Source organism: Anolis sagrei, chromosome 6, assembly GCF_037176765.1.
Source record: "Anolis sagrei isolate rAnoSag1 chromosome 6, rAnoSag1.mat, whole genome shotgun sequence".
NCBI classification, from domain to species: Eukaryota; Metazoa; Chordata; class Lepidosauria; order Squamata; family Dactyloidae; genus Anolis; species Anolis sagrei.
In genome coordinates, this window is record NC_090026.1 from 8,648,406 (window position 1) to 8,667,046 (window position 18,641).

The window sequence follows — 18,641 nt, forward strand, 5'->3', positions numbered from 1 at the left end:
GCAATTTCTAACTGAAGTGGCCCACTGTGATGTCACCGGGCTGGCTGTTTCTGGGTGAAGTGGCCCTCTGTGATGTCACTGGACTGGCAATTTCTAACTGAAGTGGCCCACTGTGATGTCACTGGTCTGGCTGCTTCTGGGTGAAGTAGCTGTCAGTGATGTCACTGGACTGACTGTTTCTGGGTGAAGTGGCCATCTGTGATGTCACTGGACTGGCAGTTTCTAGGTGAAGTGGCCCTTTATGATGTCATTGGACTGGCAGTTTCTAAGTGAAGTGGCCCTCTGTGATGTCTCTGGACCGGCAATTTCTAAGTGAAGTAGCCCTTGTGATGTCACTGGACTGGCTATTTCTAGGTGAAGTTGTCCTCTGGGATGTCACTGGACTGGCTGTTTCTGGGTGAAGTGGCCATCTGTGATGTCACTGGACTGGCAGTTTCTGGGTCAAGTGGCCCTCTGTGATGTCACTGGACTGGCAGTTTCTGGGTCAAGTGGCCCTCTGTGATGTCACTGGACTGGCAGTTTCTGGGTCAAGTGGCCCTCTGTGATGTCACTGGACTAGCTGTTTCTAGGTGAAGTGGCTCTCTGATGTCATTGGGAAAGAAGTGACATGTATTAGGGGAAAGGAGGGAGGAGGGAAGAAAGAAAGAAAGAAAGAAAGAAAGAAAGAAGGAAGGAAAGAGAAAAAGGAGAGAAAGAAAGGAAAGTAGAAAGAAGGGAAGGAGAGGAAGAGGAAGAGGAAGAGGAGGGAAGGAAGGAAGGAAGGAAGGAAGGAAGGAAGGAAGGAAGGAAGGAAGGAGCAGCCTTTGTGGTACAAACAGATATACAGTATGTACTTTGACTTTTATATATATTTAGAAAGAAGATATGTATGTGTGTGTGTGTGTGTGTATGTATATGGCTAGGGAGAGCACCTTCTTGGATGCCCACCAAAACCGACAAGTTCAGAAAGGATCCCAAAATACTGGATGAAGCGCCTTAATGGGGGAAACTGCATTAGGAGGGGAAAAGGACAGAGGAAATTCCACCTCCAGGAAGGTTTGGAAAAGGATATAGCTGCAAGTGGGGGGAAAAAGGAAATAAGTTGCCTTCTAGAGGGTTAAAGAGTTGACCCCTATGGGGGAAATAAAATAAAACCAAGAAGTTGTGCCTTTGGGAAAGGAAAAGTGCAATAGGAGAGGCCCCGAAATAGGGAATTCGGCCTTTTTTCGGGGTGCTCAAGAGTGCAATACAGGAAGTCCTGCCTTCCAGATGGCAAGGAGAGGCATTTTAAGGGCAAGAAGAAGCTTAAAAAATAAATAGAGGGCTTTAAAAAAAAAGGAACAGGGCTTTGCGGTTTGTTTTTGTGGGTGAGAATGGTCCAAAGAGAGAGGATGAGGATGATAATGATGATGATAATGATGATGATGGGGGTCCTCTGATATACTCTTCTGGGGTGTCCTCCGCAAGGAATCTCCCGCTCAGCCCCTCCCTGGATCCTGCATGAGGAAGCGACTGATCCTTTGCTGTGTGCTGTGTATACTGAGAATGTCTGTATAGCTGAACAAAAAAAACAGGAAAAAAATAACGTACCCTTCCCTCCGGTTTTATACCGCCTGCCCCCCAACTCCTCCCTTTCCAGTGCTTTGCTCCGGCCTTGATCCGAAGAATACCCCCCTCCCCCCCCCTTTTGTCCCCTTCTTCCTGGTTTGCCTTTTTGACTGGATATTTCTTATTTCGTGTCTTTGGGATTGAAAAAAAATACATTAAATAAGTCTTGCAGGAAAAAAATAATTTAATAAAAATATATTAATAAAAGTGCTCGAAATACGGAGTGGTTTTTTTCATTTGCAGGAAACCTATTTATTCCCATTTTCCCAAATGGGGTTCATACCTGGACTTTGATGATGTCAGGGGTTACTATGAGCAATGTGCAGAGTGTCATTGATTCCCTTCTGATCAAAATACAGGAAAAGAGATTCCACCTAAACATTAGAAAGAATTTCCTGATGCTAAGAGCTGTTCAAGAATGGATTATGCTGCTTTGGGGTCTGGTGGAGTCTCCTTCTTTGGAGATTTTTAAGCAGAGCTGGATGGCCATCTGTCAGGAGGGCTTTGATTGGGTGTTTCTGAATGGCAAGAGGTCTATGATTCTAATAGGTTTCCCTTTACAGATCTATAGAGAGGAGGGGAACCCATACTGGCTGAGGCCTCTCACTATGGAGTTTTTGGGGAACATACAGAGTGGGGCTCAGAGAGCAGCCTGGGGGCCCCTACTGGCGGAAGTCAGGCTGCTCCTGAGGGTCAAAGAAGGGGTTTGGGGTCCCAGTGGGTTCCTTTGCATGAAAGGGACTTGAGGGACCCCTGACACTAAGGGCAAAGGTGCAAGGATGTTTGGGGAGCATGCAGGATGGGGGACAGAGGGGTCCTTGTCACCTGGGAGTTCATAAAGGGCAACACGGGGTTCAGTAAGGCTGTCGGCTGTCAATCCATATAAAGGATTCAATTCATATAAAATAATTGAAAAGGTTGGCAGAAGGCCTGGGGTTCATGAGTGACACAAAGGGGGTCCCTGGGATCAGTGGGCACCATATAGGCACCACTCGGGGTGACACACACAGGGTGGGGGAAAATATACGCCAATGTTCAGTGGGACTGCGAGACCACAAAAGTTCTTTGGTATCCACAAAGGTCTTCTGGATAGGGCAAAAAGGTTAATTTGGAGGGTATAGGGGTCCGTTCTGCAAAAAGCGAGATAGCAGTTAGTCTTAGAATTAATCAAGGAAGAGAATGGTGTTGGTTCGGAAGAGATCTGTCAAGCCGCGGAAACGGAAATCCAGAACTTGGATTCGATATCCGTGGTTTAAAGGACTGCGGTTCCTTGTCCCCGGGATGCTCCTGGAGCGTCCCAGCCAAGCCTGCGAGGCTTCGTGGCTTGGAGAAGAGAAAGTTCATAGTGCAGGAGTCAGAGAAGATACAATGTTGCAAGTGAAAGTCAAAAGGGGATACATTTTATTAGAGATCTGTTACAAAGTGGCAAGAGGGGAGCTAGAGGAGAGAAAAAGGGAGCTTCTTTTGGAGCTGCTACTATTGAGTCCGCCTTCAGCTGAGGTCTCAAGTCACTGCCATGTTGTGGTCAGTCTTGGAGTCTACGGAACTCCCTGCTGCAGCCAGCTGAATCATATGAATTTAAAAGTAGGGGGCTCTGTGTTCACCATCACACTTATCGACACAAAGACATACATAATATTCATTAAAAAAATATCAAAAAACAAAAACATCATACTATATAACAGGTGTATATATTTAAATTTAAAAGCCAGTTCAGTACTAATTTCCATCGAGGAAGTTACATTATCAATGGCCAGAGTTCCAGAGTGGGCCTCGACAACTATGAGAGGGCTGGGCTAGCATAACAAAGTAGACAAGAGCCTGAGAAGTGGATAAGGTGCAAGTGTGATACTGCCTGATGTTCAAGAAGGGATCTGGAATTATTTCTTTCCAAGGGCTGCTGCAAAGCTATAAGAGGACTGGGCCAATGGGGAAACATAGGGCCAGGGAAGTGGTTAAAGTGCAGAACAGGTCCCTAACGAATAGCCCTAACTAGCTATTAGGCTTGTTTGATCAAAAGTTATTAGACTTGTTTGATTTTTTAAAAATGGTTCAAAGCTCGTTTCGGATGCAGGAGGCGCTGGTGGTTCGATTCTAAAGTCAATTCCGATTTTCAAAGAAAAAAGCGTTCAAAATTTTTCAAAACTTCTGAGACTTCCGAATCCTTTTGTTAATGGTTTGAAAGTGTTATTTCCTGTTTCATTGGATGGTCATTATTTGAAAGTAATTGTTTTACTCCAGGAGCGGGGGAAAGCAAGCAGAGGAAATTCACCCTTCTCTGGTTTAAAACTGGCTTCTCTGGCTTGAGCCGGAAGTGGAAAAAGCAAACGGGAGAAAATTCACCCTTCTCTGGTTTATAACTCACTTCTCTGGCTTGAGTCAGAAGCAGGAAAAGCAAATGGGAGGAAATTCACCCTTCTCTGGTTTAAAACTGGCTTCTCTGGCTTGAGCCAGAAACAGGAAAAGCAAACGGGAGGAAATTCACCCTTCTCTGGTTTAAAACTGGCTTCTCTGGCTTGAGCCACAAGCAGGAAAAGCAAACGGGAGGAAATTCACCCTTCTCTGGTTTATAACTCACTTCTCTGCCTTGAGTCAGAAGCAGGAAAAGCAAACGGGAGGAAATTTAATTCACCCTTCTCTGGTTTATAACTGGCTTCTCTGGCTTGAGCCAGAAGCAAGAAAAGCAAATGGGAGGAAATTCACCCTTCTCTGGTTTATAACTCACTTCTCTGCCTTGAGTCAGAAACAGGAAAAGCAAACGGGAGGAAATTTAATTCACCCTTCTCTGGTTTATAACTGGCTTCTCTGGCTTGAGCCAGAAGCAAGAAAAGCAAATGGGAGGAAATTCACCATTCTCTGGTTTATAACTCACTTCTCTGGCTTGAGTCAGAAACAGGAAAAGCAAACGGGAGGAAATTTAATTCACCCTTCTCTGGTTTATAACTAGCTTCTCCGGCTTGAGCTGAGGCCAGGGACCAGAAGTGGGGGGAAAGCTGAATCATTTCCGACGCACTTCCTGAGTCGGAAAAAAATGGCGAGACTAGCTTTGAAAGGGCAAGGGGACTTCCGGTTCCCTAAAAAAGTTCAAAATTGTTTCAAAAAGGTAATCTTTCTGACTTTATTCCAAATAACAAAGATTTTGTGTGGACCTAATCATGCCTAATAGCTATAAGAGGGCTGGGCCAGGGCTAGAACAATGAGGTTGCAGAGGGCCGGGGAAGTGGGCAGAGTGCAAAGCAGGGACCTAACCAATGGCCGTGGTAGTACCTGGAGCTAACCATTTCCAAAAGCCTGCTGGAACCACCAGGTTTTCAGGTCCTTGCAGTGGTCGGGCATCTGGACAATGTGGCTGGTCCAGCGAAGTTGATGGCGGAGGACAATCGCTTCAATGTGTGGCTACGGTGATGTGGTTTAAGCATTGGACTGAGACTCTGGGGAGCTGGGTTCAAATCCTCACTCAGCCATGGAAACCCACTGAGCAAAGTCACACTCTCTCAGCCTCAGGGGAAAGTAATAGCAAACATATTCTGAATGAATCTTGCCAGGAAAAACCCAATGATTTATTATTTACAGTATTTATTATTTATTTATTTATTTACTTTGCTTATATACCGCTGTATCTCAAGCCCGAAGGCGACTCACAGCGGTTCACAAACAGTAAAAACAGTAGAAACAGCAGTGGTTCCATACAACATATAACAATTGACTTAACACATTATCCATAAATTACCAATAAGCAATTACAATGCACAATTATTACAAAAAACAACCGTACCCAATCTTCTCATCATCCAAGCGTAGTCCAGGTTCGTCGTCCATTGTTCCATTCCTATGTTCCATTACCAGATTGCACTAAATTACTCAAACGCATGCACAAACATCCAGGTCTTCACCTTTTTGCGGAATACCATTAGAGATGGTGCTAGTCTAATGTCCGTAGGAAGGGTGTTCCACAGCCGAGGAGCCACCACCGAGAAGGCCCTATCTCTCGTCCCCGCCAGCCGAGCTTGAGAAGCAGGCGGGATCGAGAGCAGGGTCTCCCCAGAAGATCTCAAAGTCCTGGTGGGTTCATAGGCAGAGATGCGGTCAGATAGGTAGCTTGGGCCAGAACCGTTTATATACCGCCTTTCTCACCCCTGGGGGGACTCAAAGCGGTCAAAGCTATGATTGGGTTGCCATAGGTCTGAAATGACTCTGGAAATCAAGATTTGAATCTCGGCCATACAAAACCCATTGAGCGACCTTAGGAGAGTCATACTCGCTCAGAGTAAGGCAATAAATCCGAACACACATTGTGAAGAAAACTTTATGATCAGGATTGTTGAAGGCACATAGTGGCTTGCCCAGGCATGGGCAAACTCCGGCCCTCCAGGTGTTTTGGACTTCACCCCTCACGATTCCTAACAGCTGATAGGCTGTTAGGAATCATGGGAGTTGAAGTCCAAAAAACCTGGAGGACTGAAGTTTGTCCATGCCTAGGCTAAGCATTACAACCACCAATGCAGTTATTAAATCAGTGGCTTCCTATAATTTGGAAGACATAATCAATCTGTTTTTAACCTGCAAAGGGCTCTTGGATCTATATAATTCCCTGTTGTATTGGTGCCAGGGCACCATTCTGCTCTGCATCCACTTTCTGGCTGGATGCAACTATGTATATCATTAATTCCATTGTTTTTTCCTAAGATAGGTATGCTCAGAGGTGGTTTCTGCCTCTGAAACCCAGCCTCCAGCACTTGGTATTCTTTGCTGGTCTCCCATCCAAGGACTAGCCAGGGCCAACCCTGCTTAGCTTCCAAGATCAGACATCCTTCAGGTACAGCACCTCAATGGTTTGTAATTATTTATTATTATTATTATTATTTTTCCTAATTATCCTCAAATCATTTTTATTATTTTTCCTAATTACTGTCAAATCATTTTTTTTAAAAAAATCCCCATTTATTCCAATGGGAAAAGAAAATATTAAAATGTTCTCTCAATTCGGTGCTCTGAAGCAGTCTATTTATTTTATATCTATGGGCCAGCGGAAAGGGATGGTAAGAGACTGTTCTTCCTATTGTGACACTCTAGCGGCTTCCTCTATGGCTCTGTTCCTAAGGCTTTAGCGCCCCCTTGTGGCTATTGTAGTAATGCTATTTCTGTACCTGGATGTTTGCATTCAGTCTGCAAATGCTGCCCTCCTCAGTTATACTATTGGAATATCCATTGTGCTCATACTCAGTGAGTCTTGATGAGACTAAAAAGAGTGCATCTACACTGTAGAATGAATGCAGGTTGACACCTCTACCCCTGCCATGGCTCAGTGCTGTGAAATCCTGGGAGTTGTAGTTTTGCAAGGTCCTTAGTCTTCAATGCCAAAGAGTGCAGATGCTTTAGCAAATCCAAGGATTCCATAAGCATTGAGCCATGGCAGGGAAAGTGGTATCGAACTGTGTTTATTCTACAGTGGAGATGCACTTTCATTCATTTAATAAGGGTTTTTTTAAGGCTAATAATAATAATAATCTATATAAATAGAAATGTAATGTTCGTTTGTGGGATTAACAGAACTCAAAAACCACTGGACAAATTGACACCAAATTTGGACACAAGACACCTAACAACCCAATGCATGTCCTTCACTCAAAAAAATTGATTTTGTCATTTAGGAGTTGTAGTTCCTGGGATTTATAGTTCACCTATAATCAAAGAGAATGCTGAACCCCACCAACGATGGAACTGAACCAAACTTGGCACACAGTTCTCCCATGACCAACAGAAAATACTGGAAGGGTTTGGTGGACAGTGTCCTTTGGTTTTGGAGTTGTAGTTCATCTACATCCAAAGATGACTGTGGACTCAAACAATAATGGATCTGGACCAAACTCTACACAAATACTCAATATGCCCAAATGTCAACACTGGTAGAGTTTGGGGAAAATAGAATCTTGACATTTGGGAGTTGTGGTTGCTGGGATTTGTAGTTCACCTACAATCACAGAGCATTCTGAACCCCACCAACGATAGAATTGGACCAAACCTCCCACACAGAACCCCCATATTATATTTATATTCTGCTCTATCTCCCCAAAGGGACTCAGGGCGGATTCCAAACATAAAAGGCAAACATTCAATGCCCAAATACAACAACAATACATCCATACTAACAAAATGTATACAACCTAACATATAAATACGAATTATAACTTAACAAACTAAAATTAAATAAAAAGCACAGCCTGTTATAATAGACGTAAGACAAAACATCAAACATCAAATGGAAATATTAATTTCCCATTTCTTTGGGGCAAATACCCCAAGGTGGCTTTGCCACTTTGAAATAGAGCCTACAGCACTCGAGATATATTGTTGGCTGCCCATCCAAATATTAACCAAGGCAGAACCTACTCAGCTTCCAAGGTCAAATGAGATCTAGTGCCTTCAGGAAAATGTACTGGGGAGCATGAATTCCTATTGGGAGCAATACCCCCATTTTGCCCTCTAGCGATATCCTTACATTTCCAACATTCTCTTCTAAGACTGCAGCAGAATATAAATAAAGTATATTATTATTATTATTATTATTATTATTATTATTATTATTATAAGTTCAGCATTGCCTGGTAGTGTAGTGGGTTAAACCTCTGAGCTGCTGAACTTGCTGACCGAAAGGTCGGCAGTTCGAATCCTGGGAGCGGGATGAGCTCCCGTTTTTAGCCCCAGCTCCTGCCAACCTAGTAATTCGAATACCTGAAAATGTGAGTATTATTTATTTATTTATTTATTTACTGTATTTGTATACTGCCTTTCTCAGCCAATTGGCGACTCAAAGCGGTTTCCAACAAATCAGTATACATAAAACATAATAGATAAAAAAACATTAAACAGTATATGAACATCGCAAAAACAATAAAAGCAACATCATCAGTGTCTCATTATTCTCAAGCATTGTCCAATTCCATTGTCAGTAGTCCAATAGGTATTGCTCCGGTGGGAAGGTAACGGTGTTCCATGCAGCCATGCTGGCCACATGACCTTGGAGGTGTCTACGGACAACACCAGCTCTTCGGCTTAGAAATGGAAATGAGCACCAACCCCCAGAGTCAATCACAACTAGACTTAATGTCAGGGGAAAATCTTTACCTATTCCTTCGACATAAGTGTGTCCTTCATCCAGAAATCTCTTCCAAAAAGTCCTGTTTTTTGCATAGATGAGTAGATCAATAGGTACTGTTTCTGCGGGAAGGGAACAGCGCTCCATGTAGTTGTGCCAGCCACATGACTTGACACAACATACCTCTGTCTTACAGGGCAGCACTGTAAGTTCCAGGACCACCCGCGATAAGTGAAAATCCGTGAAGTAGGGATGCTTACAGTATATGTACAGTATACATACGTATACATATGTTTCCCGTCCGCCCTCCCTCTGGATGATGGCCCCTCTCTCTCTCAATCAGTCTCTCTGTCTGGGCGCTGCTTTCCTTCCGCCATGAGTTTGCACCCAGCCTGGGCTCCATGGCACATGTGCAGTGACTCCAAGGAGGAAGAGGAGGAGGAAAAGGAAGGTAAAGAGGGTGAGGAGGCTGAGCTTGCACAGAGATCCATCCATCCATCTCCCTCTCCTTCCTCCTCCAATGTTCCTTTTCCACTTGTATACAGTACTGTATTTAAATTCATGTTTTGAAACAGCGAGTCCGCAAAAAGTGAACCGCAAAGTAGTGAGGGAACACTGTATTTGCACTGCAAAGGGAAGTACACTCATGCCAGTCCTTGGTGAGACATTCTTGCCCATTCCAAATCATTACTTCTTTAGACAAAAGCATTGGGAGGAATAGCAAATAAATACGCCAGATGACAGCGTCGGAATCCAAAATGACCTTGACAGGTGAGAGAACTGGGCTTAAAACTAACAAAATGAAGCTCAACATGGAAAAATATAGGAATTGTGGAAGTTGAAGTCCGATCTATTCGATTATCTGGAGAGGCACTACTCATGCTCCCACCAGCATTGCAAGTATGATTGGTGGGGACGAGAGAGGACCTTCTCGGTGGTGGCCCCTTGACTCTGGAACTCACTCCCTAAGGACATCAGGCATGCCCCATCTCTGGCAGTCTTTAGGAGGAGCTTGAAAACGTGGTGGTTCCAGTGTGCCTTCCCAGAATAATGAATCCTTAGCATTATGTCCTCCAAAAGCACTTTATACCGATTTAGGACTGCTTGTATGTCTCCATCAACGCCCCATCTCCTTTATCTTGTTCATACCTAGCATTATTTTTTAAACTTCAATGACATTTGGCCCAGCCATAGATTTTAAATGTGCACTGTACCTTGTTTAATGTTTATGCTATTTGTGTATGAGATTTATTTTAATTGCCTTGTATTGTGTCTGTTATTGCTTGTATTGATGTATTGTGGGCTCGACCTCATGTAAGCCACACCGAGTCCCTTGGGGAGATGGTAGCAGGGTATAAATAAATTATTATTATTATTATTATTATTATAAAACACCTGGAGGGCCAAAGTTTGCCCATGCCTGATACACTGTTGAGCCCTGGAGAACTCTAACTGGAGGTCAGCTGTGACTAGCAGTGCTGCAGAATTTGAAGAGGCATGAATGGAGGGCGAAAGGGAGAAACTTGCCAATAGGAAGGTACGTCAAGCCAACCCTGATCGGTACCACATTCCACCTGGAAACTGATGTTCTCACTGCGGGAGAACATGCGGATCAAGAATAGGGCTCCATAGCCACCTACGAACCCACCGGTAAGACACCAGACTTGGAGGACCATCATTCTTGGGCTACAAGGGATCGCCTAAGTAAGTAAGTAAGTTGAATGGAACATTAGGAAGAACTTCCTGACTGTGAGAGCTGTTCAGCAGTGGAACTCTCTGCTACGGAGTGTGGTGGAGGCTCCTTCTTTGGAGGCTTTGAAACAGAGGCTGAATGGCCATCTGTTGGGAGTGCTTTGAATTGCAATTTTCTTACTTCTTGGCAGGGGATTGGACTGGATGGTCCACGAGGTCTCTTCCAACTCTTATGATTCTATGAATTAATGCAGTTTGAAACTCAACTTTCATGGCATGCTGGGAACTGTAGTTTCCTTCTAAGCAGAGGCCGGATGGCCATCTGTTGGGAGGGTTTGAATTGTGCCTGGATGGGGTTGGAATTGATGGCCTTGGGGTCTCTACTCCCTTTCCAACTCTCTAGGAGTCTCTGATTCTACTATGGGACAAGAGAGTGTGTTTCCAAGCCTTGTCCAGCAGGGGACTCCCTCTGGTCCCAAGTACCTGCAGGAACTCAGGTGAGTTTACCTGGCTGGGTGGCATGGCCGGAAATGCAAGAAGTTGACTGGGAGTAGAAGAGGAGGCCAAGAAGAAGAAGGGGCTGCCGGTTCTATCCACTCCAATTTTAAAAGTGAGCAGCAAAAAAAAGGAAGAGTACAGAGTGGACACCTGGACAGGTGAGGGCAGGAAAGAGCACTTGGAAAGCAAAATACTTGGGCAGAGGATTGGATTAGAAGAAGTGAACACAAACTACAGGCCGTAGGGAAGAAAGATCCTTCTGAATGGGCTGATACCATAGAAATGCAAAGATTTACCTTTTCTTGAAAGTTGAGGAGATCAGTGCAGATCAGGCATGGGCAAACTTGGGCCCTCGAGGTGTTTTGGACTTCAACTCCCACAATTCCTAACAGCCTACCGGCTGTTAGGAATTGTGGGAGTTGAAGTCCAAAACACCTCGAGGGCCCAAGTTTGCCCATGCCTGGTGTAGATGCAAACATTTGTAACCTATTTATTTATTTACAGTATTTATATTGACGAAAGACTCAGGGCGGATTACAATGCACATACACATGGTAAACATACAATGCCATTAGACATACAACATATATAGATAGGTAAAGTAAAGGTAAAGGTTTCCCCCTAACATTAAGTCTAGTTATGTCTGACTCTGTGGGTTCGTGCTCATCTCCATTTCTAAACCGAAGAGCCAGCATTGTCCGTAGACACCTCCAAGGTCATGTGGCCGGCATGACTGCATGGAGCACCGTTACCTTCCCACCGGAATGGTACCTATTGATCTACCGGGCGGTAGCTATTGATCTACTGGGACTGTGGCACAGCTGTCTGAGTGTCAGCTGCATTAAGATCACTTCTGACCACAAGGTCATGAGTTCGAAGCCAGCCCGGGTCAGAGTGAGCTTCCGACCCATTGTGTAGCTTGTTGTTGACCTTTGCAACCTGAAAGACAGTTGCATCTGTCAAGTAGGAAAATTAGGTACCACCTATGTGTCGGTAGGCTAATTTAACAAAATGTACAAAGCCATAAAGAAAAGACTCCAGCAAAGCACTCCAGCAAAAGCATGCGGGGAATGAGGAAGTACTTCATCAGCGTCGCAGATGGACGATGAAAGCGACAGCTCCCCTGGCAGCCAGAAAAAGTTAAATAGCCTCTGTCTGTTTGTCTATATCTGTTGTGTGTCTTTGGCATTGAATGTTTGCCATATATGTGGACATTGTAATCCGCCCTGAGTCCCCTGCAGGGTGAGAAGGGCGGAATATAAATACTGTAAATAAATAAATAGATAATAAATAGTCACATTTGAATGTTTTCCAACTGCAAGATTGGTAGAAGCTGGGGCTGACAGTGGAAGCTCACGCTGCTCTCCGGATTCGAACCTGTGACCTTTTAATCAGCAAGCTCAGCAGCTCAGTGGTTTAACCCATTGTCCCTATATAGACAGAAACAGAGGCAATTTAACATTCCAGCTTTCCAACTTCATGAGGGTATGCTCGATTCTTGCCATAGCTACCGCTTCACTGTCCGCTTGTGACACCAAGTCCTTGATGGAGTACTTCCTCATTCTTACACACGCTGCTGGAAGGTTTGGTGTCGTAAATTAGTTAAATTAGCCTCCCTGCATAAAGCGGTGCCTAAATTTCCTACTTGACAGATGCAACTGTCTTTCTGGGTGCATAGGTCAATAGCAAGCCAGACTATTAATGGTCGGGAGCTCACTCCAACCCAGGCTGGCCTTGAATTCATGCTCTTTCGGTCAGTAGTGATTTAATGCAGCTGGCTACTAACTAGCTGCGCTACAGCCCAGTCCTATAGGAAGGGGAGCATCTGCAGGGCCTGATCCTCACTGTTTTGTTGTCCTTTTGCCTCCCTAGGATGCCAGAAGCACCGCTCACGTTGGCGGTCCTGATCCGGACGATCCGGAGCGCGCGGACCCAAGCGGAAGAGCGGGACCTGGTCCAGCGAGAAAGCGCCAAGATCCGGGGAGCCTTTCGAGGGGATGAAGCCGACAGCCGGGCCACCAATTTAGCCAAGTTGCTCTACATCCACATGCTGGGCTATCCTGCCCATTTCGGACAGGTAGATGTTATCATCATAGGATTACAACCATCCCTCCACATTTGGGGGTTTGATTTTCGTGGATGTGGTTATTCACAAAGTCCTGTGGCCCTAACCCCAGGGAATGTGGACTTCTACACTTACTGTTTCCAAGTGGAATGAAACTAATTAAAGTACATATCTCCTTCATGTCGATGTTTTCCTCCCAACATCTCTGCTGGATAGGCTTAGGTCAGTGTTTCTCAACCATGGGGTCAGGACCACTGGGGGATTGCAAGAGGTGTGTCATAGGGGTTGGCAAACACCATCAGAAAATACAGTATTTTCTGTGTATTGTCAAAGGCTTTCATGGCCGGAATCACTGGGTTGTTGTAGGTTTTTTCGGGCTATATGACCATGTTCTAGAGGCATTCTCTCCTGACATTTCGCCTGCATCTATGGCAAGCATCCTCAGAGGTAGTGAGGTCTGTTGGAACTAGAAAAATGGGTTTATATATCTGTGGAATGACCAGGGTGGGACAAAGGACTCTTGTCTGCTGGAGCTAGGTGTGAATGTTTCAACTGACCACCTTGTTTAGCATTTGATGGCCTGGCAGTGCCTGGGGCAATCTTTTGTTGAGAGGTAATTAGATGTCCTTGTTTGTTTCCTCTCTGTTGTTTTGCTGTTGTAATTTTAGAGTTTTTTAAAATACTGGTAGCCAGATTTTGTTCATTTTCATGGTTTCCTCCTTTCTGTTGAAATTGTCCACATGCTTGTGGATTTCAATGGCTTCTCTGTGTAGTCTGACATGGTGGTTGTGCGAGTGGCCCAGCATTTCTGTGTTCTCAAATAATATGCTGTGTCCAGGTTGGTTCATCAGGTGCTCTGCTATGGCTGACAATTGTCAGACCATCAAATGCTAATCAAAGTGGTCAGTTGAAACATTCACACCTAGCTCCAGCAGACAAGAGTCCTTTGTCCTGCCCTGGTCATTCCACAGATATATGAATCCTTTTTCCTAGTTCCAACAGACCTCACTACCTCTGAAGATGCTTGCCATAGATGTAGGCAAAACATCAGGAGAGAATGCCTCTAGAACATGGCCATATAGCCCATAAAAACCTACAACCCACAGTATTTTCTGTTGGTCTTGTGGGTTCTGTGTGGGAAGTTTGACCCAATTTTGTCTTTGGTGAGGTTAAAATGCGCTTTGATTGTAGGTGAACTGCAAATCCCAGAAACTATAACTCCCAAATGTCAAGGTCTATTTCCTCCAATCTCCATCCGTGTTCACGTTTGGGCATATTGAGTATTCGTGCCAAGTTTGGTCCAGATCCATCATTGTTTGAGTCCACAGTGCTCTCTGGATGTGGGTGAACTACAACTCCAAAACTCAAGTCCGATGCTCATCTAATCCTTCCTGAATTTTCTACTGGTTGTGGGAGTTCTGTGAGCTGAGTTTGGTTCAGTTCAATTCCATCAATGGTGGATTTCAGAATGCTCTTTGATTGTAGGTTAACTATAAATCCCAGCAACTACAACTCCCAAATGACAAAATCAACCCCTTAATACAGTTCCTCGTGTTGTGGTGACCCCCAACCATAAATTATTTTCGTTTCTTCTTCACAACTGTAATTTTGCTACTGTTATGAATCACAATGTAAATATCTGATATGCAGGATGTATTTTCACTGGACCAAATCTGGCACAAATACCCAATACGGCCAAATTTGAATACTGGTGGGGGGGGGGTGATTTTGTCGTTTGGAAGTTGTAGTTGCTGGGATTTATAGTTCACCAACAAATAAAGAGCATTCTAAACGCCACCAACAATGGAATTGAACCAAACTCCGCACACAGAACTCCCATGACCAACAGAAAATACTGGAAGGGTTTGGTGGGCCTTGAGTGTTGGAGTTGTAGTTCACCTATATCCAGAGAGCACTGTGGATTCAAACAATGATGGATCTGGATCAAACTTGGCAAGAATACTCAATATGTGCAAATCTGAACACTGGTGGAGTTTGGGGGAAAATAGACCTTAACATTTGGGAGTTGTAGTTGCTGGGATTTATAGTTCACCTACAATCACAGCAGGAGGAGGGCTTTTGGTGGGAGGATTTGCTGTCTGTTTCCAAAAAGGAAGAGAAAGACAGGCGGAGATATCTTCAGCCTTCTCTGCCAAAGGAAAGAGAAGGCTGAAGATATGTGTTTTCTGATGGACTTTGGGGACTCCTTTGAAACCCCACAAAGGGTCCCGACCCCCCAGTTTGAGAAACGCTGCTGCAAAATGAATGCAATTTTACACCGCTTGAACTGCCATGTAACAATGCCATGGACTCATGGGAGCTGTAGTTTCATAAGGTCTTCAAAGAGTGCTGTGCTGGTACGGCTGTACCAGGAGCTCCTACTTTATTTGCTTTGTATTGAGTGTTTGCTTGCAGTTCAGGGTTTCAGGGGTTTTGCAGAAAGGTGGCTTCCTTTGGTTGCAGTTGTAGGGCAAGTCACCTGTCCATCATCGTTAAGTTTTGGTTCCGCCCCTTGCTCAGGGCAATTGGGAAGGGAAGGGAGCCATTTTTTAGTTATTCTCAGTAAGGAAAACTGATGTAGAGGACGTGTACAAGCTTCTCCTGTACAAAAGCTTCAACCCTTAAGACTTTCCGGGGGAGAACAGTCTTAAGAGCATCCAACGATCTCCAAAGATTTTTCAAAGATTTCCAGGGAAACAGCCCTAAAGACCAAAGAACTCCAGCTGGAGAATCTACTAGCCTTACTGGTAGGTCCACTCGGTGATCGAGACGCAGTTCGACCTGGTAACGGAGCCCACATCAGTAAGAATTAGATTGCAGTCAGCCTGGGAAAAGTTAAAAAGGAGATTTTCCTTTAAAGTAAAGAAGAAGTTATTGAAGACAGTTGCCTGTCCTTCGTGGGCAAGATTAGGAAGCCACCAGTTGCATAAAACTTGGAAGCATTTGTTTAGCTTTATTGAAGACAAGAGAAGTTTCTGTTTGATTGTTCATTAATAAAGGACTTTGTTATACTTCACAAGCCATCTAAAGATCATTTGTGGTGGAAAACCTCTGAGAACTTCTCTTCGGGGGGCCCTGGCTTCCCACTGGGCTCAAGTCACACGCAGTTATTTACAGGCCTAGCGAGCGACAGAACAAGTGCTGATGCCTCACCAAACTACAAATCCCAGGATTCTACTGCATTCAGCCATGACTGTTATAAGGATGTCAAACCACATTTGTTCTACAGTGTAGATGCTCCCAAATAATGCATATGGGCCAAACTACAAATCCCAGAGTTCTATAGCATTGAGGCATTGCAACTCAACTGGCATCAAATTGAGTTAATTCTATAGTCTTGATCCTTAAGACGGGTCTTGCATTTTTTTTCTTAAATAACTACCTATATATAAAAAATATTAACTTTTTAATAGAGCCTGATTAATAGGGGAATGCGCCTATGGTCTACGAGATCAATGAAAGGTTGTGATCCTGCTGTAATTTATGTTTTATTGGGGTTTAAAGAAATTAATATACTTTATTTCCTGTTGGAATGAATGCAGATGGAATGCCTCAAGCTCATTGCCTCACGCAGATTCCACGAGAAGAGGATCGGCTACCTGGGGGCCGCCCTCCTATTGGATGAGAAGCAAGACACTCACCTTCTGCTGACCAATAGCATCAAGAAGTGAGGGACTGAAGATTCCGATATGCAAATGCTCTTCTTTGGGGTTATTTGGGGTCAGAATTCAAGTTGTCCAGAATTTGTGAATGGAGGGGGTGCAGATACATTGCCGTAGTCCTCGGCTTGCATGGGGGTGCTTATATATTAGTGGGGTTTATGTAAAGTGGGGTTAAACTGCATTCATTCTACAGTGCAGATCAGAATTTTTCAACCTGCAGGGTTGGGACCCCTGGGGGGGGGCACGAGGCGGCGTCAGAGGGGTCAACCAGGGGGTCAGGACCACTGGGGGGGGTCAAAAGAGGGGTGTCAGGGAGGTCGGCAAACACCATCAGAAAACAGTATTTTCTGTTGGTCTTGGGGGTTCTTTGTGGGAAGTTTGGTCCAGTTCTATCGTTGGTGGGGTTCAGAATGCTCTTTGATTGTGGGTGAACTATAAATCCCAGAAACCACAACTCCCAAATGCCAAGGTCTATTTTCCTTAAACTCCAGCAGTGTTCACATTTGAGCATATTGACTATTTGTGTCAAGTTTGATCCAGATCCATCATTTTTTTGACCCCCCAGTGCGCTCTGGATATAGGTGAACTACAACTCCAAAACTCAAGGTCAATGCCCACCAAACCCTCCCGGTATTTTCTGTTGGTCATGGGGGTTCTGTGTGGGAGGTTTGGACCAATTCTATCGTTGGTGGGGTTCAGAATGCTCTTTGATTGTAGGTGAACTATAAATCCCAACAATCCACAACTCCTAAATGCCAAGGTCTATTTTCCTCAAATTTCACCAGTATTCACATTTGGGCATATTGTGTATTCGTTACAAGTTTAGGCCAGATCCATAATTATATTGTTGAGGGCTTTCGTGGCCGGAATCACTGGGTTGTTGTAGGTTTTTTCGGGCTATATGGCCATGGTCTAGAGGCATTCTCTCCTGACGTTTCGCCTGCATCTATGGCAAGCATCCTCAGAGATCCTCACTACCTCTGAGGATGCTTGCCATAGATGCAGGCGAAACGTCAGAAGAGAATGCCTCTAGACCATGGCCATATAGAAAAAACCTACAACAACCCAGATCCATCATTGTTTGAGTCCACAGTGCTCTCTGGACATAAGTGAACTACAACTTCAAAAGTCAATTCCATCGTTGATGGAGTTCAGAATGCTTTTTGATTGCAGGTAAACTATAAACCCCAGCAACTACCTTAGGAATGTCTTTGTCAGAGAAGGCTGAAGATCTCACTACCTTTCCTTCTCTTCCTTTTTGGAAACAGACGGAGAACCCTCCCACCAAAATCCACCAGTGTTCAAATTTGCATGTATTGAGTAAATTTGCATGTATTGGATGTAGGTGAACTACAACTCCCAAAGGTCAATGCCCACCAAACCATTCTGGTATTTTCTGTTGGTCATGGGAGTTCTGTGTGCCAAGTTTGGTTCAATTCCATCGTTGGTAGAGTTTAGAATGCTTTTTAATTGTAGGTGAACTATAAATCTCAACAACTACAACTCCCAAATGACAAAATCAATCCACCTGAACCCCACCAGTATACAAATTTGGGCGTATCGGGTATTTGTGCCAAATGTGGTCCCGTGAACGACAATACATGCTGCATATCAGATAATTACATTACGATTCATAACGGTAGCAAAATTAGTGATGAAGAAGCAACGAAAATAATGTTATGGTTGGGGGTCACCATCCCATAGGGGAATTGTAATACGGGGTCGTGGCATTAGGAAGGTTGAGAACCTTTGCTGTAGATGCACCTTCCATTGTATTCCTAATTTCTGTTTTCTCCCCCCTCTTTCTAGTGACCTCCTGCATTCGAGTTCCTGGGTTCAAGGCCTGGCCCTTAGCACCCTTGGGTCCTTGGGGTCGGCAGCCATGTTCCGGGACTTGGCTGGGGAAGTGGAGCAATTGGCCAAAACGGGCCAACCTTCTGTGCGGAGGAAGGTGAGAAGCTACCAATGCATCCAAAATAGGGTTGCCAGGTGAGAGAGGGCTCTGTTGCACCCACACTGTAGAACTCGGATCCTTCTAGAG

General features: G+C 44.5%; 1 protein-coding gene across 1 annotated transcript in view; it reads left to right on the forward strand.

Moving 5' to 3' along the window:
* Window positions 1-10,877: 10,877 nt before the first annotated feature.
* Window positions 10,878-18,641, forward strand: part of AP1G2 (adaptor related protein complex 1 subunit gamma 2) — a 33,747-nt gene continuing 25,983 nt past the window's right edge. The window contains exons 1-4 of the mRNA XM_060780006.2: window positions 10,878-11,031; window positions 12,746-12,950; window positions 16,481-16,605; window positions 18,410-18,551. Coding sequence (XP_060635989.2) covers window positions 12,747-12,950; window positions 16,481-16,605; window positions 18,410-18,551 — 471 coding nt within the window. The 5' untranslated portion in view covers window positions 10,878-11,031; window position 12,746. The remainder of the gene's footprint in view (window positions 11,032-12,745; window positions 12,951-16,480; window positions 16,606-18,409; window positions 18,552-18,641) is intronic.